This window comes from Carassius auratus, linkage group LG45M (genome assembly GCF_003368295.1).
Source record: "Carassius auratus strain Wakin linkage group LG45M, ASM336829v1, whole genome shotgun sequence".
NCBI lineage: Eukaryota > Metazoa > Chordata > Actinopteri > Cypriniformes > Cyprinidae > Carassius > Carassius auratus.
The window spans coordinates 548,870-574,740 of NC_039299.1; the positions used below are offsets into that span (position 1 = coordinate 548,870).

Here is a 25,871-nt window from a genome sequence, read left to right on the forward strand (position 1 = left end):
TCCATTTTACTCCAAGTATTCAGTAAAAGCAGATGCTCAACAACAATTAACACTTTATGTAATGTTGTTATTATAAATGTTATTTATCTAAATAATACCTAAAGTAGCTAAGTTTTATATATACTCTTATTAACTATTTAACTAAATAAATAGCTAAATAAACACCACTCAATAAATATTTAGCATTTTTAAAGCCATATCTTTAGTGCATTAAGTGATGGTTCAAATATTTTTATTTATAAATATACTATTATTTATAGTATATAATATATTTATAACAAATGTTAAAATATATAATTATTTTATATAATATTGGTTCATTATATTTATACTATTGTTACTTATAATAATAATAATAATATTATTATTATTATTATATTTAATAATATTACTTATATTATTATATTTCTTCAGAAGAAATAATATTAGAAAAGAGTAATTAGCAAGTAAATAATAATTGCATTATATATATATATAAATTTATATATATATATATATATATATATATATATATATATATATATATATATATATATATACATTTATTATTATTATTATTATTATTATTATATAGCCTATATAGATTTTTTTTTTTGGGACATTTCTGAGTGATCTGAAAAAGTAATAAGCAAGTAAATAATAATTAAATATATAATATAAAAATGTGTGTGTGTGTATATATATATATATATATATATATATATATATATATATATATATATATATATATATATATATATGATACATACATTGTTTATAACAATTATATTTATATATATCTTTGAAAAATGTTGAGTTATCAGACAAAAGTCATTAACTTAATAATTGTAATAATTGTAATAAATGTATTAACTGTTTATATAATGTTATTTATTTATATAATGTTTTTTTTTTTTAGGGTTGGTTTTTTTAATACTGTTTTTATGCTTTCCTTTGTAATACTTGGAAAAACTTGATTTTTGACTTCTAGGACAAAAGAGTCATTAAAATTTTTAACACATCTGTCTTAATTCTCTCATACTCACAAGACAGTTATGTCTATATACAGTAATAATTTTTTTTGAAAGTGAAAAGTGAAAGTGTTGCAAAATCATAATGCTCCAACCCAAGGCCACACATTTCCTCTTGGTGTTTTTAGAAGTTGGCATTCGTTTAAATGCGTAATAAATGCTGTCATTTGTTTTCTGAATGTGTCTGAGCCCTGGAAAGATTGATACACAAACACTACAAGCGTTTAATCCCTGACCGCCTCGCTTCAGCTCCAAACAGAAACACAAAAACACATACTTCTGGCAGCACAGTGGCATTTTAGCACCGGCCAAAGGATGTTTTTTTAACTAAACGGTGCCATGAGCTGTTTTATTCTGTGCATGCATTAATCAAAGTTTTGCATCTGCTTTTGGAGGCAGTCAAAAGCTATTAAGTTTTAAGAGCTCCTGTCAGATTCTGTACAATGTTAAAGGGATAGTTCACCCGAAAAATAATGAATGTGATCACCCTCAAGCCATCCAAGATGTAGGTGACTTTTTTTCTTCAGTAGAAGAGTAAAGAATATTTTTAGCTGAGACCGAATCATCATTTGTGATTCATATAATGAAAGTCAATGGCTACAGTCACTTTGAAGGTAAAAAAAAAGTATATCCTCGTGATATACTGAGGTCTTATGAAGCAAAACATTTAGCCTGTGCAAGAAACTGAACATTGTTTACAACAAGCGAGATCCAGTTCACAAGTGAATCATTCCAGTGAACTGATTCTTTTTAGTGAACTAGTTCACTAGATCTGACTGAATCACCTGCAAAAGTCCGCGGCTCAAAAAGCACAAATCTACAAGTTATACTCGATCAAAATTCACTTTCAGAAGCCTGACAGTAACTCCGACACCAAAATGAGTCAAAATAGCAGTGTATTTGATTCAATGATGAATGAACCGATTCATCCAAACAGTTTGACTCGGACTGATGAGTCACTGATGTGCGCATTTATGAACCGAACACTTGAATATAATGAACGTTTCATGGTTTATGTAAAACATCCACATTTCTAATCATTACTAATTATGTAATTGCATATCCGCTGCATCGTTGCATGATGACACAAATGAACTAGTTCATTGAATCGAACTGTCTGAAAGAACCAGTTAGTGTAAAAGAATCAAAAGGATTACAGGGAATAATGTGAATAATGTTTCTTGCACAGACTGATTGTTTCGCTTCATAATACACCGGTATTTTGTGTTTCTTGATATGCTTTAAATCAACAGCAAAGTTTCATTCACTGTCCCTTTAAGAGTTCTGTCGATTTTGAGATCTTTGAATGGCATTTTAAATGTAATGCTGGTTTGCTGTTGATGCATCCCGAGGATCTCCGTCTGTATCCTGGTCCAGGGTTCGTGAGGAACCCGGTGAAGATGCCCAGAGAAGATCAAAGCCCATCTGATCCCATAAAACACCATCAAAGACACCGAGCAAGCAGGACCCAGTCACAACCTCAAATTAGGCTGATGTGTAGCTTGCTTATTCCCGTTTGCTAAACAGATTGAAGCCTGTAGAAGGGCGAGGGAACAGCTGGAACGTATTAAGTCTATCTGGGAGCGTCCTGTTTTTGATGCTAGCTCTGCAGGTGCACTTATTATTCTCCCCATCAAAGAGAGGATCCTTGCAACAGTTGAGCTTGAAGGTTTTTAGTCCGCTTCTAATAAATCGTGGCTTTATTTAAAAATGTTTCTTCAGGACTGGGGTAAAGCATTTGTTGTTTGGCGCTCTGTCACGTCACACGAGGTTAAGACGCTGAGTTTGAGGGTTTTTCAGAAGCGTTTTCTTTAAGAAAATATTAAAATTGATTTTGTTTTCTCTTAGGAACAATAGTGAGGCTGCACGATTCATGAGACAAGTATTATTGCATGGCTTTTATTGTTGTTTTCTTACTGTAATAAATTGCAATTTCTCTAATATATATATATATATATATATATATATATATAAATATATATATATATATATATATATATATATATATATATATATATATATATATATAAAACAACACAAGTTTTCACTGTTAAATAAATAAGAAAAATATACGACTATTAGTACTACTACTAATAATTCATAATGTATATTTTTATTAGTATTATTTTATTTATTATTTTATTACTTTAGTATTAAACATCACTGTAAAATATTTGTAATGATTAATAATAATAATAATAACAATGTATTATTAGTAGAATTACTACTTAATGTAAATATTAAACTACATAAAAATTTTATATGCATGAAATAGCATTTCACCCCCCCTTTAATATTTTGCTGTAAAATAACAAATATATATATATATATATATATATATACATATTATTATAATAATATATTAAAATGTATTATTATGGTGGTTGTTATTATACTGAATTACTACGACTACTTCTACTAAATACAAATATAAGCTACAAGATATTTTACTATTGTAATATTACACTGTAAAATAAAGCAAAAATCCTTTTATTTTACAGTGCAAAAGTAATATTTATAGCTGTCCTAATTTTCAGTCGTTCAGAGTTTTTATTTTGGCGTAAGACCACAGTGAGCTCTTAAAACTTCTCTTTTGTTGACAGCAGATCTCTGAGCGCTTCTCAACACAAGTTTGGGAAGATAGTTGGCACATGTTGCATGTTATAAATGATCCAAACTCTGAGCAGATCAGTTTGTGTGTAAATGAACACAGTGCCACACTTCACCCTCAAACACATCTCTCAAAGCCTCGGCTCTTACGTGTTTCTGCTCATTTCCAGCCTTCTCCTTTCATTCCTCTCTTCCTGGTTGTGTTTTCCAGTCTCAGTCACACTCATAACTTTCTTTCGATCCCCACCTCTCTAATCGCACACCCTCCTCTGAAGTCAGAGCTCGTGACGTGGTTTTCTTTCAGCGCTGTGTTGCTGGGAAATACTGTCTGGGGTCATGAACTAATCCTTTCGCTCTTGTGGCATAAAAAAGAATCAGAATTGATTGATTTGATTCTCAGTCAAGCTTTGGTCAAAGTGATATTTCGCAGGATTGCATGGACCTCAGTGCATCTGGATGTGATACACAAACAGAGAGCTCTTGCTGAATGAGTTCGGCCCGTGTCTAGACATGCTTGATATCAAAGCCGAGCCTCTGTTGCTGTTCACACACTCTTGAGACGAATGAAATGAATCTTCAGTGGTAATGTGCCGGTGATTTCTGCTGGCAATTTGACTCATGCACATAAACTGACTAGTGGAATGAACTCCTAAAATACACTATTAAATATTTATTTTATTGTATCTGTCTGGATCTCTAGAGTGCAATACGTTTTTGAAGGCCGTTTTCTCACAATTAGGTTTTATTTAGCTAACTATGGTTTTATTTCGATCCATGTTGTGTAGATTTTTAATGAAGGGTGTATATACAGTATATAAATACGTTAGGTAAAATTGTTAGCCTTAATGCACTGCGAGTTGCTTTGGACAAAAGTGTCTGCTAAATGCATAAATTAAATGTTTTAATTTAATATAAAAAAAAAAAAAATTATGTTAAGCATGATTTTTTAACTTCTGGCTAACAACCCAATTTTTTCTAAATTTATGGAGTGATTAAAAAATACATTTTTGACAATTTTGAACCTGTATTTATCTAGTTTTCAGATTTCTGTTTTGGAAAGTTATGCAAATTTAATGCATATTTAATTAGATTATGCCCCATTTGTATTTTTAAACAACACTAGAAAAAGAAAATCAATTCTTAATGTAATCAGTTAATAATGGAAGTATGATGAAATATATAAATATAAAAGGAATGTATATTTTTATTACCCTGTTCATCTAAGGGGGGTTTTGCCTTTCATTTTACAAACTTTTATAATTAATCTTATTTTTTAGAACATTTAGAACAATTCTTTTTTTTTTTGTGCATGATGCACTTTTTTTCTAGAGTTTAAAAATGTTAACTTTTTTAGAGTTTAATTTCCCGACAGATTTGCTTTTCAGTTTCTCTTTTATTTAATACAGAAAGCCACATTTTTGTTGCATTTATTTAATACACAAAGCCATTTTTAATGCATTTTTTTTTTACATTTATACATTTGGTAGATACTTTTATCCAAAATTACATGCATTGCATTCAAGGCATACATTTTTATTATTAATATTATTAGTATTGCTATTGATTCATATAGTACATTCCCAAGGAGTCTACCTCGTGATCTTTGCAATTGGATAACATTTCAGAATTTGGAAGCCATTAATAAGAATCAAAAGTGGATCAATAAATTCATAATGATTTATATTTATATATTCTTATTTGAATGCACAAGAACTACTGCTCTGCGGCAATGAAAATTGTGAGTGTAATTATGCTTCAAACAGTTCAAATGATTCTTGCAACAGTTACATTAACATTATAGTTAACCTATAAGCTTTAATAACAAAATATACTTTTGCATTAGCACTTAACACTTTAAATTTGTGCGTTTATTTGTTCATTTATTCCACTTGAAGTTAAATATAAGTGCTGAAAATCATGTGAAAGACACAGTGTCACATTATTTAAGCGTGTTGTGTTCGCCTTTCCAGAGTTTGTAGCTTAAGCTGTCAAATTCTTGCAGTAGGAGGCCAATAGATAATGAAGATGTTTCTTGGACAGCTTGTAACTGTTGGCCACAGTGTTCCTGTCTGGAGTCCATATATCCACATGTCAAAGCAAAGAATGCAGAGATATCAGGAGTCGACCTCCAGACCTCTCCGTTTCTTCACTCGAGCAGATGCATGTGTGCACGTCATTCACACGCTCTGCTGTTACTGTGATTAAAATCGCAGGAATGAAAAACCAAATGTTTGAAACATTTTCCATTTCAGTCTGAAGATTCTGCACCGTGCTACTTTTGTTAAATGTTTATATACTTAATTAGGAACACTCTGTTTATGAAAGGCTCTGTTTATTTGATCAGTGAAATTGTGAAATATTTTTATAATTTAAATTAGCTGTTTTCCATGTGGATGTATATTAAAATGCAATTTATTTTTACGAATCAATGCTGAATTTTCAGTGCCTTCAGTGTCACACGATCCTTCAGAAAACATTCTAATTGATGGAAACCGTGATGCATTTATTTTTTCCTGCTCCCTTCTTTGACCTCTGACCTCACCCCCCCCCCCCACCGTGCTGTTGTTTGACCTCACTTCCCCTATTTTCTTTATTAATTAACCCCTTGATCCAGTAACATTTGCAAAATGAGAACTGCAGAATACCCTGCTGTCATGATTGTGATGTTTTAAAATTGTCTTTTTTTTTTTTGGAAGCATTATTCCTAAGATATTGAACCGAATCCGATATGCTCGTAGAATAAAATGCATTACTGCAACTTCTGATCAAATAGTTCTGACTTTTTTCTCACAATTTAGACTTTATATATTAGAATTCCGAGTTGTTTGTTTTTCTCAGAATTGTAAGATTTTCTCGCAGTTCTGACTTTATTCCCGAGTTTTTGTAATCAAACAATTCTGACGTTTTTCCTGAGAATTCTGAGTTTAAACCTCCTAAAAATTTTTTTATAATTTAATGTTTAGTTTATGTATCACAAATCCGATTTATTTTTCTGCAGGAGTATGTCTTGCAATTCTCAGTTTATTTCTCATATTTCTGACTTGAATTCTGAGTTTGCATCTCAAAATACTGTTTATATAAAATAAAATAAAAAGTAATGCAATTTTTTAACTCATGGGAAATAGACTCAATTCTGAGAAAAAAAGAATTTTGAGAAAAAGTAGCTTTTTATTTATTTTTTTATTCTGTGGTGGAAACGGCTTCTGTAGTTTTTGCAGTAATGCAACGAATAACCCATGTTTGCTTCCCCAAATAACTATTTTTTCTTAGTGTGAAGAACATTTTAATATTCTAAAGAACTTCTTTTCCTCACTATATAGAGCCTTTCATACAATGGAAATGATCCATGAATGTTAATGTCTATTCATAGAACCACTGATGCCAGTAAGAAACATTTACAATAATGCATACAAAAAACGATTAGAATACCAATTGTATTCTTCTCAGCCTAACCAGAGAACAAAAGTTGCACACATCTAAATATGAAATAATAAGCTCCAGGGGAAACTCCCAAATCGCGTTGAAGAACTGTTGCACTCCAGTGGAATAATCCATCCCGATATCTCATCAATGTTATTCCATTTTGGACCATTTCTCTTTCACGCCCCTGAATTCCAGAATCTGTGGCCCAAATATGGAGAGTTCGCTTTATAAATCATTTCATTGTTTCCCCCCGAACCGTCCTTGCAACGCTTGCACAGGAAGTGGAGGAAATCTGCTCCTCGTTATTTACTTTTGGTTTTATTTTTTGATTAACGGCTGTCTGCGTGTACTTCTCTCTGATTGCTCGGAGAAGGATGTGCACCTCTCTGTTTTTAAAGCCTAATGGGACTCACCTTGAGCCGAATATGCAGATGCTGTAAAGCCTGCGCTTGCAACATCTGGTTGTTGTATTAACGTGTCCGTCGAACTTTCAAAGGGATTTACAGCCTCTCTAGAAGTCGCCCTGTGGTGAAAATGCTCTTGCCAATGGCTTTTGTTCATCTGTGCTTTCCAGTGCCATAACAACCACTAATTATAGCATTCCATGGATTCCCTTTTAAGACGACGAGGAAGAAAATTACAGCCACCTCTTGGCCCTGTGACCTTACTGCTCCCGTCACTGTGTAATCTTCCTAGAAGAGCGCAGTGTTGGTTGTCGTTGTGGTTCTTCAAGGATGCCTGATACTGCTGCTCATATTTAGAGTATTGAGGATCCTGCACCATTTCTCTCATTGCACCTGCATGCACGGATCTTTAATGCATCTGTATATTGCATGAATGCATGAAGGGGGTTGATTGAGAACAGCTGTGCATTGGATGCATGGTGATGCCGTTTTGCTCTGTTAAAGCAGAGCCTCTAATATGAACATCCATGATGGTTTTAATTTGGAAAAGCAGGAAGACGAAACATGATTTCCCCACAGGAATGTGTGCTTGAATGGAGAGATCTAGACCACATGTGGTTAAAAATATGCGCTTCGTGTCTCTCCACACTGGTAGTTTTAATCCACTGTTTGGCTATTTAATTTAGGCTCTTTACTTCTGTCTTTCAGCCCTCCAAGGCCTTTCCGGTTTCCCAAAAGGTAAGCATACTCCTCTTTTTATTTTTTGTTTAGATCATTTTTGTTGTCATTTAAAATAATTACATTTAAAAAAAATATTTTTGTATGTTTTATTACTTGACTTATCTATTACAATACATTACATTACAATTTCAGTTAATGGAAAATGATAAATTAATAAAATTAAGACTAAAGTATTTTTACAAAATGTAAATTTTAAATGCCAATAAAAGTATTATACAATAAAAAAAAAATTATATATATATATATATATATATATATATATATATATATATATATATATATATATATATATATATACACATACACACACACACATTTAAAAAATTATATTACTTTTTTAGTGTATAAAAATGCTTACAATATTATTTACAATTATTTACTTATGCAATATTACATTATATATTACATTACATTTTTAATTAATGGAAAATTATATATATATATATATATTTATATATAATTCTATTTCATATTTAATTTTATAATAACATTTTTTTGTTGTATAAAAATGCTTGCATTAGAATTTTGAATTATTCACCTTTTAATTATATTGCAATATTACAATATATTACATTTTCAAGTAAACAAATTTGGGTCAATTAAAATGTGTAAAATATATGTAGAGTGTTGTTTTCATGATCTGTGCTCGTACAGTGAAGAAGCTGGACAGTATGTAGTATACAGTGATATACTTATTTATGTATGTGATGTATAAATCTCCCTCAATTGCAGTTATGCGGAGCTCATTGCTGATTGGCCGGTGGTGGTTTTAGGGGTGTGTACCGTTCTCATCGTGGTTTGTGCCCTAGTCGGTATCCTCGTGCCCGACCTGCCTGATTTCTCAAATCCACTGCAAGTAAGCATGAGCAGCTGTTTCAGTCTACTTTTTAATATATTGACCTTTTTTTTTTTTACTTATGATGCATCAAGTTGCATTGCCACGATACATAATAATTACTACATTCTGAACTTTTTTTGTTAGTAAATATATAAGCTAACCCAAATTCTGTAATTTGTTACATTCCTGGACTTACAAAATAAAATCTTAGATGGATCAGATCCTAATGGAAAAATCTATGACACTTTATGATGTTTCATGTTGATTTCATGGGCAGCTTGAGTGAGGATTTGTTGTAATTTCTCTTATTAGGGATTCGAACCGAGGGGCACTGCAATAGGCCAGAGACTTGTAACATGGAACAACATGGTGAAGAACACGGGCTACAAAGCAACGCTGGCCAACTACCCCTTCAAATACGCAGACGAGCAGGCCAAAAGGTAACAGAGTCCACTTCTTATCTGATAACCACATTTTCCTGTTCGTATTCATCCAGAACAGCACTAGATGAGTGACGTGAGCCAAGCGAGGATTGGGACTCATGCCAAAATGGCTGCGTCTATGGGATTTTGTTTGGTTTTGCAATAGGGAATATGACCTGTTTGTATTTTATTTGCAAATGTGTATCTTTTAAATGCACATCAGAAATGAGACTTTTTTGCTTTCAAATGTGTCCAAACAGCATAGACACTTTATGGTTGAATGCACTGACAATCAGATCAATGCAGATGCTTTTGGGGCCACTTTATGTGCATTTTTTTGTTGCTGAATAGTAGTGCATGGTAATGCAATCTGTGGTGGCTGACTCAGCTTTATCTGGATAACTATCAACATTTGAGCAATTTTATAAAGACCATAGTCAGAGTAAATTGCATATTTTATTTGATACAAATATAAGTTTTTTGAATGATTTAGCTCTTCATGCACAACTGATTTAAATTTGAAACACTCTCCTTATCCTGCTTTTCAGTCACCAAGTCGACAGGTGGTCCAAGGACAATTATGATCGAAAGAAAAGACAAGCGGAGTGGGATTTCAGTAAAGACAGTTTCTTCTGTGATGTACCAAGTGAGTTCTGGATTTACAAAATTACTGTAAAAACAGTGACTGTTTTATTTTAGCATGTAATTTACACCTGTGATGGCAAAGCTGTGCTCTCATTTTTGATCTATTGGATGTGTCCTTTGTTTTAAAGTAAATACAAACATAGTATTAAAGTTTAACATGTTGACATTAATCAAATCTGCCACCTAGTGGTTCATGAAGAAAGGCTGATGGCTTTTGTTCACACTCAGAAAAAAAGTAGTAAACGCTGTCACCAGGGCAGTACTCCACATGTGTACAGTACCTTATTTATATTGCATAGTAGGTATATTTTAGTACCTAAATTGAACAAATTAGAGCCTTATTTGTACCTTTTGTGCAAGTGACGGCTTTAGTACATTATTTCTAAGTGTTTAACCACCAATCATTGTCTCTCTACAGGTGACCGCTATTCCCGAATCGTATTTGCCTCTGCAGAGGAAAAGAACTTGTGGAATGTACAGGCAATAAAATCCATGTGCAATTTTGACAATACACGGGTATGTAGCATTGCATTGCATATATTGATTATAGTTCTTGCATATAAATAATGGGATGATTGAAATGAGTTTTACTGGTGTTTTTCATGTTTGGTCCTGCAGGTTCGTTCCCATCCCCAATACTTGGATCTGTGTCAGCGCACCACTGCTGCCTCATGTTGTCCCAGCTGGACACTTGGGAACTACATAGCGGTTCTTACTAACAAGTCCTCCTGCCAAAAGATCACAGAGCGAGATGTTTCCCACACCCTGAAGATCCTACGCTCCTGTGCAAAGTATTACCACAATGGCACTCTCGGACCCGAGTGCTGGGACATGACGACCCGTAAGAAGGACCTCAAGTGTGGCAACGTGCCACGGAAGTGTACAAAATACAACGCCGTGTATCAGATGTTTCACTTTTTGGTGGACAAAGACTTTCTGAATCCAAAGAACACGGACTACCTCACGCCTAACCTCAAGTACAGCATGCTCTTCTCCCCGACGGAGAAAGGCGAAACGATGATGAACATTTACTTGGACAACTTTGAGAACTGGAACTCGTCGGACGGGATCACGACCATCACAGGAATAGAATTTGGCATTAAACACGACTTATTTCAGGACTACCTTCTGACAGATACCATGTATCCCGCAATAGCAATTGTGATCGTGTTGGTAGTCATGTGCATCTACACGAGATCAATGTTCATCACCCTTATGACCATGTTTGCTATCATCAGTTCGCTCATCGTCTCGTACTTCCTGTACCGTGTGGTCTTCAACTTTGATTTCTTCCCCTTCATGAACCTCACCGCACTCATCATACTGGTTGGAATTGGCGCAGACGATGCATTTGTCCTCTGCGATGTCTGGAACTACACAAAGCTTGACAAACCCAATTCTGAACTGTCTGAGACAGTCAGCGTCACGCTTCACCATGCAGCACTTTCTATGTTTGTCACCAGCTTCACCACGGCTGCCGCCTTCTATGCCAACTACGTGAGCAACATCACTGCCATCCGATGCTTTGGTGTGTACGCTGGTACTGCTATCCTGGTTAACTACATACTGATGGTCACCTGGTTGCCAGCTGTGGTGGTCCTACATGAAAGGTACCTGGTCAACCTCTTTACATGTTCCCGGTCACAACACCACCAGACGGAGGGTGCTACGACGTTTTGGACAAGCCTGTACCAGATAGTCAACAAGTGTCTTTTTAGCATCTCAGAGGCCTCCCGGATTTTCTTTGAGAAAGTTTTGCCTTGCATTGTGATCAAGTTGCGCTACTTGTGGCTCTTGTGGTTCTTGGCGATGATGGCGGGTGGTGCCTACGTTGTCTGCGTCAATCCCAAGATGAAACTTCCTTCTCTGGAGCTGTCGGAGTTTCAGGTTTTCCGCTCTTCCCATCCTTTTGAACGCTACGATGCGGAGTACAAAAAACTCTTTATGTTTGAACGGGTCAACCATGGGGAAGACCTCCACATGCCAATCACCATCATTTGGGGAGTTACTCCAGTCGACAATGGAGATCCGCTTAGCCCCAAAAATAAGGGTAAACTGACACTTGACACAACCTTCAACATTGCGAGTCCTGCGAGTCAGATATGGATTCTCAACTTCTGCCAGAAGCTTAGAAACCAGAGCTTCGTGTTCCAGTCCGAGGAGCAAGACTTCACGAGCTGCTTCATGGAGACTTTCAAGCAATGGATGGAAAACCAAGACTGTGAAGAAGCTTCCGTCTATCCCTGTTGTAGTCAATCCATATTCCCTTACCGACAAGACGTCTTTGAGTTGTGCATCAAACGGGCAATTATGGAGCTTGACCGAAGCACTATCTACCACCTTGACAGCAAGACTCCAGGGCCAAGGTTTGACATCAATGACACAATTCGAGCAATTGTGCTCGAGTTTCGAAGTACATACCATTTCACTCTGGCGTACGAGAAGATGCATCAGTTTTACAGAGAAGTCGATGCTTGGATTCAGAAGGAGCTGACGGATGCTCCTGAAGGACTGAGCTATGGATGGTTTGTAAGCAACCTGGAGTTCTACGACCTACAGGACAGTCTATCGGATGGGACTCTTATCGCTATGGCACTGTCGGTAATAGTGGCCTTCAGTGTTATGCTCTTGACCACCTGGAATATCATCATCAGCCTCTATGCCATCATATCAATCGCCGGAACCATATTTGTCACAGTTGGGTCGCTGGTGCTCTTGGGTTGGGAACTAAATGTGCTTGAATCAGTGACTATCTCAGTTGCTGTAGGCCTCTCTGTGGACTTTGCTGTCCATTATGGAGTGGCGTACCGCCTTGCACCACAACCAGACAGGGAAGGAAAAGTGGTATTCTCCTTGAGCAGAATGGGCTCGGCTATAGCGATGGCAGCACTCACAACCTTTGTAGCCGGTGCGATGATGATGCCATCCACCGTTTTGGCGTACACTCAACTGGGCACGTTTTTGATGCTAATCATGTGCATTAGTTGGGCATTTGCTACGTTTTTCTTCCAATGCATGTGTCGCTGTTTGGGACCCCAGGGCACCTGTGGACAGATTCCTTTGCCAAAGAAACTCCAGTGCTATTCCTTTTCAGAGCACACATCTGAAAACCAATCTAATCCGAACCAAGGTAAACTCGGTGGTTGCCACACAGCCAAGTACCAGATAGATAACGCCAGAAGTGAGGGTCAACCCGAACACTATGAGCTTGAGCCCTTGGCGTTGAATGTCAGGAATGAAGAGAAGTCCTCTGATGAGGAACAGGAAGCATGTACACAGTTGCACAATGGCATCACCTCTCAACACTCAACCCTGAGAAGCTGCACCGACCCAGAAGGACCAAGTCCTGAGATTGAAAATGGCTTATCAGGCACAGAACTTGCACATCTTCATCAATATGCATACAGTACGAGGTGCACCTGTGAGAACGCCATGCATCAGTATATGAGGGAGCGACAAAGGACTCCCTACCATCCTTGCTGCCAATCTCGAGAAAGCCCATGCCTTGTTAAACAGACCAATCACTTACCTGTGGGTCAAAACCTTCAATCCTCACGGGATACGATGCACAGTTCAGCTGACTGCTTTGTAAAATCTGGCAACTTCCAACATTGCTCACAGAGCCAAACATCAAGGCCAGTCCCCCACAGATGTTTCCCCGGGGGCTACAGCATGCACGCAGTGCAACTTTTGCATCAGGCACTGTCGTCCGATAATGCAGTGCATGACAGGTCCCAAATCAACGTGCGTGGCCCCAGTTCACCTCTACCAGAGAGCCAGAACTTTCCAGCTCACATTCAGTTTCCAGATGTTCAGCGCTGTGCTTTACCTGACACAACTCGGGTCTGTACTGTTAATTATGATACACAGAAGACAGGAGACCTAGCATTGAATTCCCAGACCTCTCAAAAAATACCATGGAACCATATAAAAACAAATGGCACTTGTGTGTTGCTGCAGGACAGTCTTGAGATTCGCGAAGCGATTCCAGTGATACCGGAAGAAAGTGTCAAATGCAATCTGAGTAACAAAGACAATAATGAAAGGGCAGAGCCGTTATCTCGCAAAAAAATTAACTGTTTTAAAAAGACTGTAAAAGCAAAGTGCAATTCTGTAGAGTTTCACAAACCAAAAACCACTGTGCCTGCTATTACCATTAATTCAAAAGCCTCATCTGAGAGTTTATGCTAACATTTAGAATGAGAGCGTTAGATTGAGATTCAGAACATATTGCCATATTAAGATTTAGCACAGAAAAGCAACTGGTTGCTTCCTGACAGGAAAGAGTTTCTTGACATTATGTGCATGGGAATCCTGACATGACGTCAAGGCAAACTTTTTGTCTGATTTAAGAGAACACTATTTTTACCCACTTGCTAGTATTTGTGTGACATCTGTTTTAGATCATTTTTTAATGTCTGGCCACAGGCCATAACTTTTTCATGGGAACAGAAAACATAATCAGAATTATTTTCCTGCACAATTTATATGAACTTGTATATATTTATGTGTGTGTTGTGTATGTATTTGAGTCATGCACTTTTTTGTTGATGCTGATTTGAATGTTTCGCCTATAAAGTTTTTAATAATTCACAAGCAAACTTCAGTAGTTTCTATGATGGTGAATTGAAGGACTCATTGTGCTTCGTTTCAAAGTCATCTGCTTTTTTTCCAGTGCCACTTCCTGCAGTGCGCAAACATTTACATTAGCCTCAGGACTTCAGGGAAATTGAGTCAGTTTATGTGACTTTACATAAAAGAAAATTGTAAAAAAAAAAAAAAAAAAAAAGATTTTTTTCAGATATACTACATGGAAAACTAAATATTATATTAAGTGTCACATTCTTGACTGTGTATCTCATACCTGAACATTATTTATTAACTAAATCATTTTTTTTTTAGAATCGGTTGTGTTCTTTTTTTTATATATAGAATAATAAATATCATTTTTTTTAATGTTTGTATTTGTTAGTATTGGATGTACCATTAAAGTGTGTAATAATATTATTAATCATAATAATTTAAATATAAAACATCAAATTTGGTAAATGTAAAATAATTTGTAGTTTATAAAAATATGTGTGTGTGTGGTGTATCCAACATTTGTCATTTTTAGCAGTAGTAACCATTTGGTATTTGCCAAGGTCCATTCAAATAACTGAATGCAAAATAGAATTATATAAAAAAGTATAATTTTACAAAGTAGTACATTATTTTTAAGTCATGTTTTATTTAAAAAATATAACATGTAGTTTAGTGTCCCACAGCTATTTGAACATGTGACTTGTAACACACAGTCTTGATTTATTAAACTTTGTGCCAAATCCAGAATTATTTTTTAAAAGGTGTGCCATTTACATAAAACATTAAAGCAATTACCATGTTAATGCAGGTATCATATCTGTAATGTCACAGATCCATTGAACTTAACACCAACTGAGAAAGAAGATCATGCTACTGCACATTTTGGATGATAAAAATAAACTTTTATAATTACACAGTTCAGTATGGTGACAAGCATAATACACTTCATTTTTGTAGACGTCGACGTCTTAAAGAAAGTGGGTCAAACACGGTAGTATGAATGAGAACCTCACCACAGGCAAAGAAAGGTATGTCCAAACTAGGTCCTTCATATTTACACTGCCGTGTCTGCATACACATTTGCTGCTTCCGGATTATTTTTTACCTCTTTGTCTTTTTCTTTAGCATCTATTTGTGTAACCTTGGTGTTGTTTCTTATTTTATGCAGAAGTTGGTCATAAAACCACTCCAAATCCTGGCTGTCGTCGGGCCACTGAAGGTATCTCCTGGTCTCAATGTAGGATCTCAGTTGTTCGTACTTCAGTAGCTTGTACTGCGGTATGTTCCCTACAACAAGCACCACCAAAATGTCTTTAAGTTCCACTAGCATTCTGCACTGAGCCAGGTTGAAGGTTTCCAAGCACCAACCATCCTTCAGGAAATGTTCAGACACCACACAAATGGTTTTTAGACTATTTTGGATAGCATTTCGCATGTTGGTAAGATGGTCCTCTCCGGGTATGAAGTCTCGCTCCTCAAAGCAGCAGCGGAGTGTATTCTGCTCTGAGAACTGAGAGTCAAACTTCTTCAACAGCGCTCTTTCCACCCACTTAATATCACTGGAACTGAAACAAAGATACACGTCGTACAAGAATCGATCAGGATCGAGCTCCGGTTGCTTTCCATCCACAAGTTTAGCAATGATTTTTTTGTAAAGCTTGAAGATGTAGCCACGTCGACAGACATAAATGATGGCGCTGGCAGTGAATAATATGATCAGTGTGGAACAGAAAATGAAAAGCACAAGCCTCAGGTTTTCAACGCTCCTCTCATCCTCTTCATCCTCACATTGTATGCTGGATCTCACAACCGAGACCATGTACTGATCCTCAGGACTGGCACACGTCACATCCTCAATGGGGTGAAGAAACGTTATGTTAGTTTGATTTAACCACGTTTGGAAATCTCTTAGGTTGCAGTCACAATTAAAATCATTTCCCAGCAGGCTGAGGTAGCTGAGGGTGCTGAAGAGGTTTGGATCCACTGCATAAACGGAGTTGAATTCAAGATTAAGATATTGTAGACTTTTAGGGAATATACCATTAGGGAGGTACTTCAAAGAATTGGAGGACAAATCCAGAAAGATCAAAGAGGTGAGGTCTTTGAAAACGTCTTTGGGAAGCGACTGAAGTCTGTTGGAGTTAAGAAAAAGCGCTTCTAACTGGTGAAGCTCGTCGAATATGTTTAGACATGTTCCTTCCAACCAGAGAACTTCCAATCCTGCATTTGCAAGATCAAGGATTTTAATTTTTTGTGAAAGCACTTTATGTTCGTGATCAGGGCAATAAACAAGTTCGTTACCTCGAAAAACAATTTCCTCGATTTGAGGAAAATTTTCTAGTATCGCGTAGAACTCTGACGTGGAAGATATTTTGTTAAATTGCAAGTAAAGGGTTTTGAGGTTAGTACCAATGTTGAGTAAACTGAACGCATGTGTAAATTTGTTGACACCCAAGTAGAGCTTCTCCAGGTTTGGTAGGGTTGCAAATGTATGTGCACTTTTGATCGAATTACCTGTTAAATTTAAGATGAGTAGATTTGGAAGTCCTTGAAATGACTGATATCCAAGCCTCCATATATGATTGTATGACAAATCAAGCACCTCAAGTTTCTCTAAATTCTGAAACGTTCCAGAATCAATAATACCCAGGAGATTTCTGGACAGGTTTAGCTGTAGTAAATTTCTCATTCCCAAAAATGCATTTTTTTCGATCTTGTTGATCTGACTGTGTGCCAGTGTGATTTGTTCTAGATCTGGCAGAAAACTAAATACTGAATATGACAGCGAAAAAATATTTGAACTGGACAGATCGAACGTCTTAATACCACTCGCCTCAAGACCATTGAATGTGAATCTGTCTGGATCTTGTGAATTATTACCAGAAGATCTGCCCAGGCTGCAAATATTACTGAAAATTAAACTTTGGATTTTGGTAGCCCTGATTGCATTAAAAAATCGCTTTGCAATGTTAACATTAAAGCCATTTCCAGATAAGTCCAATTCAGTTACAGACATGTTCTTAAATGGGTTTCCACACTTGTCCCATCCTAACCAGTTCTCATTCATATCTTGCAGTGTCACGGAGGACAGTTGCAGAAGCGTGAAATGTTTACCCTGAAAGCTGACGAGGTCTTCTTCACAGATGCTCTTCACTTTATTGTGAGAGAGATCCAGCACTTGCAAACTCCTCATATTCAAAAAGAACGATGCCGGCTGGATTCGGTGAATGTTGTTATTTCTTAAGTCAAGCATCTCAAGAGACACCAGAGGTTTGAGGACATCACCGGACAAAACGGAGGCATCTAAACTGCAATGAGTGAGAGAGAGGTTTTTAAGGTTGGATAATCCATTAAACGCTCCTGTATCCATTTGCAACAGGTGGTTGTAGTCTAGCTGAAGTGAAGTTAAATTAGAAAGTCTTCTGAATGTATTGTTTCTGATCACAAGTCTTGGTGTTTGGTGCATCATTATGAGGACTCGTAAATCTTCAATATGAGAAAAGGATGTTTCATGGAGCTCAGCAATGCTGTTGTTACTCAGATCTACGTAATGTGCATGTGTAGGCAGCTTTGGCACCTCTTGAAGGCCTCTATGTGTGCAGAGGACAACCGAGCCGTCGACTGAACACACCGAAGTGCATTTCACAATGTGAGAGCTGATGCATAACCCAAGGAAGATCAGAGATAATGTGTCACTTGTTGCCATTCTGAGATCACTATAACAAAAAAACAAACAAAAAAACAAAAGGTTAAAATGGTTCACACCAAAAATGACAATTCTGTTATGTTACTACAATATTTTTCCTTTTATTCTCCATTGCAGTGAAATAAACACAAAGGTGAGTAGCTATATGATGGCAAAATGTACTTTCTCAGGTATAGTATTCACCTATATGTGCATTTTATGTTTGCAATTGTGGACACCAAAAAGCTAAGAAATGCAATCAAAGCATAATTCAGTTAAGACTAAAACCACACAACTTGAAAATAAGACATCAAATAGCACAGCCTACAGCTACTAACAAGTTTATTTTACGAATTGTTTGCTTATAGTACAATGTCCAGTGAATGTAGACGGGGTAAAAAGACAAGTTTTAATTTGAAATTCATTCTATTCTTAAGAGATTTTCCTATCAATGATCTGATACACGTGAGCTTTACTGTATAGTTCATGAATACTAGGCTACTAACAACCGGTTAATAGATTCGCGTCTTACCTTTTCGCCATTAAAACATCGTGTTAACCTGTTTAGTAGTTTCTAAAGTTATTTGAATGTCAATTTTCAAGAGTTTCGTGAGGCGATATTGTGGAGTTCCTCCTCTCTTTTCTCCTCCTCCTTCGTTTCATGTGTGTTTCTCAACATTTCTGAAATAGGAAATCACTTTCTGTCCTAGTGACTCATTTTCCGGTAAGGGATTCTTCAAGTGTAAGTACAGAACGAAACGTTCTGCTGGTACAAAATTTTAAGATGAACATTGTTAATCCAAAAATAAAGTTGACATGATTAGGCTATCTGCTGAATCGTGCTGGTAGCCTACCTACAAAAAAAAAAAAAAAAAAAAAAAAAAACCGCGGGAGCGTTTATAATTCAAATATTAACGGTACTACTTTGGAGGACTCGTTATTCACCTAACGGTTTCTTTACTAAATCGCATATGGAGTTTTAAATATTAAAAACTATTAATCTGGAAAGAAAAGGTAGGAACCAGAGAACTTATAGATTCAAAAAGAACAATACGTTTTGCTATGTATTAATATGAATACAATGTGACCCTCTTAAAATATTAGCTGAACCCCAAATCAGGTCTAATGTATACAATAGCAGATTCCTCTATTTCTGACCTTAGCGCTCAGCTTCAAAATGGTTTAATCCTGCTGTCTTTAAAAAGAACATTTGGTCAGCTATGTTTGCGGAAGGTATCACTGAATCATTGCTTTCTGTACATAAATCAAAATGTTAATATTAGCTTTGCGATGATGATGATGTCATTCGTTGTATTTTATTTGATTTACAGTGGCCTTATTAAAATGAACGGACTATAGCAGGAAATTATGCCAGATGGCATTGTGGGGTCAACCAAAGAAATATTATGATCAGTTCTTCAATGAAGTTTGCTGAAACACGTGATTGCTACAATTTCCGAACTGTTCAAGGTACAACGAGCAACACTTGAATTGCACAATTTGTCCATTTTGAGGTTTCTTTATAAATGTAATAAACAATGTGCAAACCGTTATTACCCAAAAGCATAAGGTCAGATTGTGTCATCTTTTTGTCTTTTCACTGCAGTGGCTTCCTTGTTTTTGTCCTTTTGCTTGTGTTCAGGAAACAAGTTGAATATCAGAGTGCCCCCCCCCCCCCCCCCCCCCAAGTGAACATTTTCAGGTTGTGACATTTTATTGCCAAATCCATTTTTCTGAATTTACTGAAAGTAGCAGCATGTTAACAGACAGTATTTTTATTTATTTATTATAAATCATATATTTAGAAAAAAAATATATCATGTGATAATCATACCTAATCAAGATCTCCATTATGCATTATTTGATCATGTAAAATTATATAAAAAAAAAAATATATATATATATATACCATAATTATACTTCTGTGTTTGCATGGACATTTGTTGCATCAGTCTTTGTTTGTTCAGTTGGTTGATTTGCTTGCTTAACCTTGGTGTCTTTTTTAATTTTATACAAAAGTTGGTCATAAAACCACTCTAAATCCTGACTGTCATCAGGCCACATAAGGTATCTCCTGGTCTCAATGTAGGATCTCACTTGCTTGTACTTCAGTAGCTTGTACTGCGGTATGTTCCCTACAACAAGCACCACCAAAATATCTTCGAGGTCCACTTGCATCCTTTTTTGTGCCAAGCTGAAGGTTTCCAAGCACCAACCATCCTTCAGGAAAGATTCAGACACCACACAAAGGGTTTTTTGACTATTTTGGATAGCATTTCGCATGTTGGTAAGCTGGTCCTCTCCGGGTATGAAGTCTCGCTCCTCAAAGCAGCAGTGGAGTGTATTCTGCTCTGAGAACTGAGAGTCGAGCTTCTTCAACAGCGCTCTTTCTACCCACTTAATATCACTGGAACTGAAACAAAGATACACGTCGTACAAGAATCGATCAGGATCGAGCTCCGGTTGCTTTCCATCCACAAGTTTAGCAAAAAGTTTTTTGTAAAGCTTGAAGATGTAGCCACGTCGACGGACATAAATGATGGCGCTGGCAGTGAATAATATGATCAGTGTGGAACAGAAAATGAAAAGCACAAGTCTCAGGTTTTCAACGCTCCTCTCATCCTCTTCATCCTCACATTGTATGCTGGATTTCACAACCGAGACCATGTACTGATCCTCAGGACTGGCACACGTCACATCCTCAATGGGGTGAAAAAAGGTTACGTTGGTTTGATTTAGCCATGTTTGGAAATCCCTTAGGTTGCAGTCACAACGAAACTGGTTTTTCAGCAGGCTGAGGTAGCTGAGGGTGCTGAAGAGGTTTGGATCCACTGAATAAATAGAGTTGTATTCAAGGTTCAGTATCTGAAGACTTTTAGGGAATATACCATTAGGGAGGTACTTCAAAGAGTTGAAGGACAAATCCAAAAAGAACAAAGAAGTTAGATCTTTGAAAATGTCTTTGGGAAGCGACTGGAGTCCGTTGGAAGCCAGAGAAAGCTGTTCCAACTGGTGAAGACCGTTAAACACATTAAAACATTTTCCTTCTGACCAGATCAGTTGCATTGTTGAAAGCTCGAGATTAAGAAGCTGTAGTTTGTCTGAAACCACTATTTGATTCTGATTATAACAACTCGAAAACATGTTACCTCGAAGAAAGATATTTTCTATTTGAGGAAATTCCCGAAATATAGTATACAAATCTGAAAGGTCCTTTAATCTGTTGAATTCCAGGTCAAGCGTCGTGAGATTTTTAGCAATGTTGGGTAAACTAGATAAAGATGAAATACTGTTATCTCCCAAGTAGAGTTTCTTCAGGTTTGGTAGGGTTGCAAATTCATTAACTGACTCCAGAGCATTTTCTGTTAGATTTAAGTTGATTAAACTCGTGAGTCCCTGAAACGATTGATCTCCGAGAACCCTTATATGGTTGTAAGACAAATCAAGCACCTCAAGTTTCTCTAGATTATGAAATGTTTTCGAATCGATGCTACCCAGGAAGTTGTTGGACAGGTTTAGCTTTTGTAGATTATTCAAACCCCAAAATGCATTGTTTTCAATGATGTTGATCTCATTCTGTGCCAACGTAATTTGCTCTAGATCTGGAAAATGACTAAACACGGAATCTGACAAAGCAAAAATATGTGATTGGGATAAATCGAAAACCTTAACGCCACTAACCTCGAGACCCTTGAATGTGAATTTGTCTGGGTCTGGGAAATTGTTATGACCAAAAGAACTGCCCATGTTGTAGCTCTTACTGAGAATGAGACCAAGGATTTTTGTACTGGTGAATGCATCAAAAAAACGCTTTGCCATGGGAACATTAAAGCCGTTTCCAGATAGGTCTAATACATTTACAGACATGTTCTTAAACGGGTTTCCACACTTGTCCCATCCTAACCAGTTCTCATTCATATCTTGCAGTGTCACGGAGGACAGTTGCAGAAGCGTGAAATGTTTACCCTGAAAGCTGACGAGGTCTTCTTCACAGATGCTCTTCACTTTATTGTGAGAGAGATCCAGCACATGGAATCTCCTCATATTCAAAAAGAACGATGCCGGCTGGATTCTGTGAATGTTGTTATCACGTAACACAAGCATCTCAAGAGACACCAGAGGTTTGAGGACGTCACCGGACAAAACAGAGGCATCTAAACTGCAATGAGTGAGAGAGAGAAACTCAAGGTTGTATAATCCGTTAAAAGCCCCTGTTTCTATTTGCAGAAAGAGGTTGTAGTCGAGTTTAAGTAATATTAGATTGGAGAGTCTTCTAAACGTGTTGTTTCTGATCACAAGTCCTGTTGTCTGTTGCTCCACTTTAAGGACTTGGAGAGCTTCAAGACGAGAAAATGAAGTTTCGTTGAGTTCAGCAATGCTGTTTAAACTCAGATCCATTAGATTTACATGCGTAGGCACCTCTGGGACATGATGTAGACCTCTATTTATGCAATATGCAGCGTAGCCATAAACTGAACACACTGATGTGCATTTCACTACTTCGGTGTTGATGCACAATCCAAAAAGGATCAGTATAAATATATATTCCATTCTGAGAGAACTGTGGAAAAAACACATGCATTTTAGTGTTAAAAATATATATTTGTTAATTTTAAGTCAAGTTTATCTAACTCATTGCTTGTTTAGTTCAAGCTTCACTGACTTAAAAGCATTTACAACACAGACGGTTTTCGCGGGAAAAAAATACACTCTGATACATTCAGCGATTTGAAAGTTCTAATACGCAGTCATGACTAATAACAGCGTCTTACCGTGTTTGATCACCAGTCCATACAGCGTTCTGGCAAAGTTTCAATAACGCAATGTTAACAAATAAACAGCTATCGTCCTCTCGCTCGAGTTAATAGCGGCGATAGCGAGTTCTTCCCCCGTTCTCCTCTCTCTTCATTTCATTTGGGTTTCCCAACATTTCTGAAAGAGGAAATAACCTTATGACACAATGATTCGTTTTCCGGAAAGGAGTTCGAGTGTGAGCTCTGTAACTCTGGAAAACTGCAATCATTTCAGCTTCTTTAATAAGGTCGTGATTTTCCATCGGCAGCGATATTTTAAAAGTAATAATTTATTGAACTTTGTTATTCAGAACGTCGTTTGAAGACCAGAATCTGAGTTTATTTATTTATAATGAAATAAACAACGTAGAAACTGAATACAATTGTGCAATACAGGAATGATCAAGAACTAGTCGACTGCAACTGCAATGATAGGACATTAACCCTTTCCACTCTTGAAGAAATACACGAGTGATCCACGATTATGAAAGAACCTAAGTGCACTTGAACTAGTTCCTTACTACCCACTAGAGGGGGTCCTTTACCAACATTACATTTAGCCTTTTTTTTTTTTTTTACACTTAGCCATTAAGCAGACGCTTTCATCCAAATCGACTCGACAAATGAGGACAATCAAAACAGCAATGATATACAAGTGCTATAACAAGTCTCAGCTGGCTTACATTACTCAGAAGACCAGCAGAAACTTCTATAGGAAGGCAATAATATAAATAAATAAAATGTTTAGAAATAGTGTTAATTAATGCTGCAATGTGCATTCATATTCTCCAGTCTATCTTCACATCTGGACACAGATTGTAGAAAGACAGAGTAGGTTATATTAAAATATAGCATTTATTCTCTTCAAGCAGCAACATTCAGCAATACTGACATTCAAACTTGTGCAAAGGGAAGTTGCACTAATCCCAATATATCTTTGTTTACATACAAAATCAGATATGTTTACTATTGTGTACTATTTACATTTCAGTTTGCATGACGTCCAACGTTAAATGTCTCTTTTTAGATATCTATTTGGGAACGTCTGTTGTACGCAGTGTTTGTTAATGATCACCTCTTGAAAATTTAAGATTTCATGGTGGCCTTCGTCCATATCATAATGGTGCATTTTACTAAGACGTCTCATTATAGAGCGAGCGAGGCAGGCCAGTAAAAGAATACAAAGAAAAATGCAAACCATTATTCCTAAAAGACTGGCAGCTGAGATGGACACTGTCATGTCTGTTGGGGATCTGCTCGTAGGGATAAAATCCTCAAAAGTCGTTGAGCTGCCTGAACCCTCAAAGTTTTCTCTAATGCATTTGGTTCCGTCTTTAATCACGAATCCTTCTTTGCAAGAACATTGAAATCCTCCAACTGTATTTTCACATTTATGGTCACAGAAATCACTGTCGCATTCATCTATGTCAATGCAAAATTGCTCTTCAAGTAGGAAACCACGAGGACAGTCACACTGTGGGCCGTTGCTGTTGGAATCACATTTAGCTGGGCAGGGAAATTCTGTACAGTGCATATTACATTTGTGCATGTTCTCCACAGACTTGATGTGTCCCTTAAAGCACTCACAGTGATAGCTACCTTCAGTGTTGATGCATTCGTGCTCACATGGTGCAGATTCACATTCGTTAACATCCACGCAAACGCCACCTTCCATGTGAAAGCCAGGGTTGCAGCTTTTGCAAGACTTCCCATCTGCACCCAGATATAACCCCGGGGGACACTTGCACTCGAATGTTTCGCCACGTCTTGTGCACGTGTGCTCACATCCCGCGTGCGTGCAAGGGTCATCATCCTGCTTGTTGCATGTGACTCTGTTGTTGATGTCGATTGTAAATCCGGGAGGACAGATGCAGGTGTTGATTTGCCCTTCCTGAATGCACTTATATTCACATCCACCACCAAGAGCTTCACAACTCCAGGGTGCTTGATACCATGCACCTTCGACACACATGTGCCTCGTTCTCAGCGGCTGCAGTGTTGCATTGCTGAACTTTGGAATCTCTTTGAGATCTTCTTGTGCTGAGAATCCGAAATGAGTTTGATATGAGACTGATGCATTGATGCTAAGCGGCGGGCAGTAACCAGGGTTATCGTATTCACACAAATAACCCTGGATTCTGTCATTGCATGCTCTTTCGGACCATTTGAGAACTTTATGTGACACCGAAGCACACCGAGGAGAACAAACCGATAAGTGGGTTTTCCAGTTGATGAAGTCGGTTGTGTTGTCTCCATTAACCCATTTGTATCCCTTTAACCCATCGTTTGAGTCTGAACACTGATGTTTCAACCCAATCCAAAAGTCTCCAGAAGTGCCGTTCAACAACCCACCGAGTACACTGGCTGTTTTCTCTGTGCGCACGGTCATCAGATGTCCTCCTTTCTCTTGACACACGCTCTGGGCATCGTCAAAACTTGCTCTGTGTTCATGGACGACGAAGCATTTTCCATCCACACAATAGCCGTCACTGATGTTTTCCCCACAAACTCTCAGAGCAACGAGCGCCAGCATGACTGTGATGTGTTTCATCTCTGATGACCTGTTATTTAGCTGTCTTCTTGAGGTTATAGTGAATGAGTTAGAGGTGTGCTGCGCAGCATTTATAGTGACGTTTACTTAGGAGAGGAAAGGAAAGGAAAGGAAGTTCGTGTTATCCGGCAGAGAAGCAGCAGAGTCTCCCTCTCTCTCTCTCTC

The 25,871-nt window shown here is 37.0% G+C and overlaps 4 protein-coding genes across 5 annotated transcripts in view; 1 reads left to right on the forward strand and 3 right to left on the reverse strand.

The window, feature by feature from the left end:
* Positions 1-14,694, forward strand: part of LOC113068530 (protein dispatched homolog 1-like) — a 43,472-nt gene extending 28,778 nt beyond the window's left edge. For both annotated transcript variants that reach the window (XM_026241265.1, XM_026241264.1), the window contains exons 3-8: positions 8,156-8,185; positions 8,921-9,044; positions 9,339-9,466; positions 9,997-10,094; positions 10,512-10,609; positions 10,712-14,694. In XM_026241265.1, coding sequence (XP_026097050.1) covers positions 8,156-8,185; positions 8,921-9,044; positions 9,339-9,466; positions 9,997-10,094; positions 10,512-10,609; positions 10,712-14,284 — 4,051 coding nt within the window. In that variant the 3' untranslated portion in view covers positions 14,285-14,694. The remainder of the gene's footprint in view (positions 1-8,155; positions 8,186-8,920; positions 9,045-9,338; positions 9,467-9,996; positions 10,095-10,511; positions 10,610-10,711) is intronic.
* Positions 14,695-15,557: 863 nt separating this feature from the next.
* Positions 15,558-19,165, reverse strand: tlr5a (toll-like receptor 5a). Its single transcript, XM_026241266.1, has 2 exons — positions 18,895-19,165; positions 15,558-18,393 (listed from the first exon to the last, which is right to left on the reverse strand). Exons 1-2 carry the CDS (start codon positions 18,903-18,905, stop codon positions 15,732-15,734), a joined length of 2,673 nt encoding a protein of 890 aa, XP_026097051.1. The 5' UTR covers positions 18,906-19,165; the 3' UTR covers positions 15,558-15,731.
* A 1,082-nt stretch (positions 19,166-20,247) lies between these two features.
* Positions 20,248-23,276, reverse strand: tlr5b (toll-like receptor 5b). Its single transcript, XM_026241267.1, has 2 exons — positions 23,135-23,276; positions 20,248-22,923 (listed from the first exon to the last, which is right to left on the reverse strand). Exon 2 carries the CDS (start codon positions 22,911-22,913, stop codon positions 20,277-20,279), a length of 2,637 nt encoding a protein of 878 aa, XP_026097052.1. The 5' UTR covers positions 22,914-22,923; positions 23,135-23,276; the 3' UTR covers positions 20,248-20,276.
* A 345-nt stretch (positions 23,277-23,621) lies between these two features.
* LOC113068533 (thrombomodulin-like) lies at positions 23,622-25,863 on the reverse strand. The gene has a single exon (XM_026241268.1). It carries the CDS (start codon positions 25,704-25,706, stop codon positions 24,165-24,167), a length of 1,542 nt encoding a protein of 513 aa, XP_026097053.1. The 5' UTR covers positions 25,707-25,863; the 3' UTR covers positions 23,622-24,164.
* Positions 25,864-25,871: the final 8 nt, after the last annotated feature.

Excerpts from the sequence above, each read along its gene's own strand:
- tlr5b (XM_026241267.1), bottom strand. The coding sequence starts at position 22,913 with ATGGAATATATATTTATACTGATCCTTTTTGGATTGTGCATCAACACC.
- LOC113068533 (XM_026241268.1), bottom strand. The coding sequence starts at position 25,706 with ATGAAACACATCACAGTCATGCTGGCGCTCGTTGCTCTGAGAGTTTGT.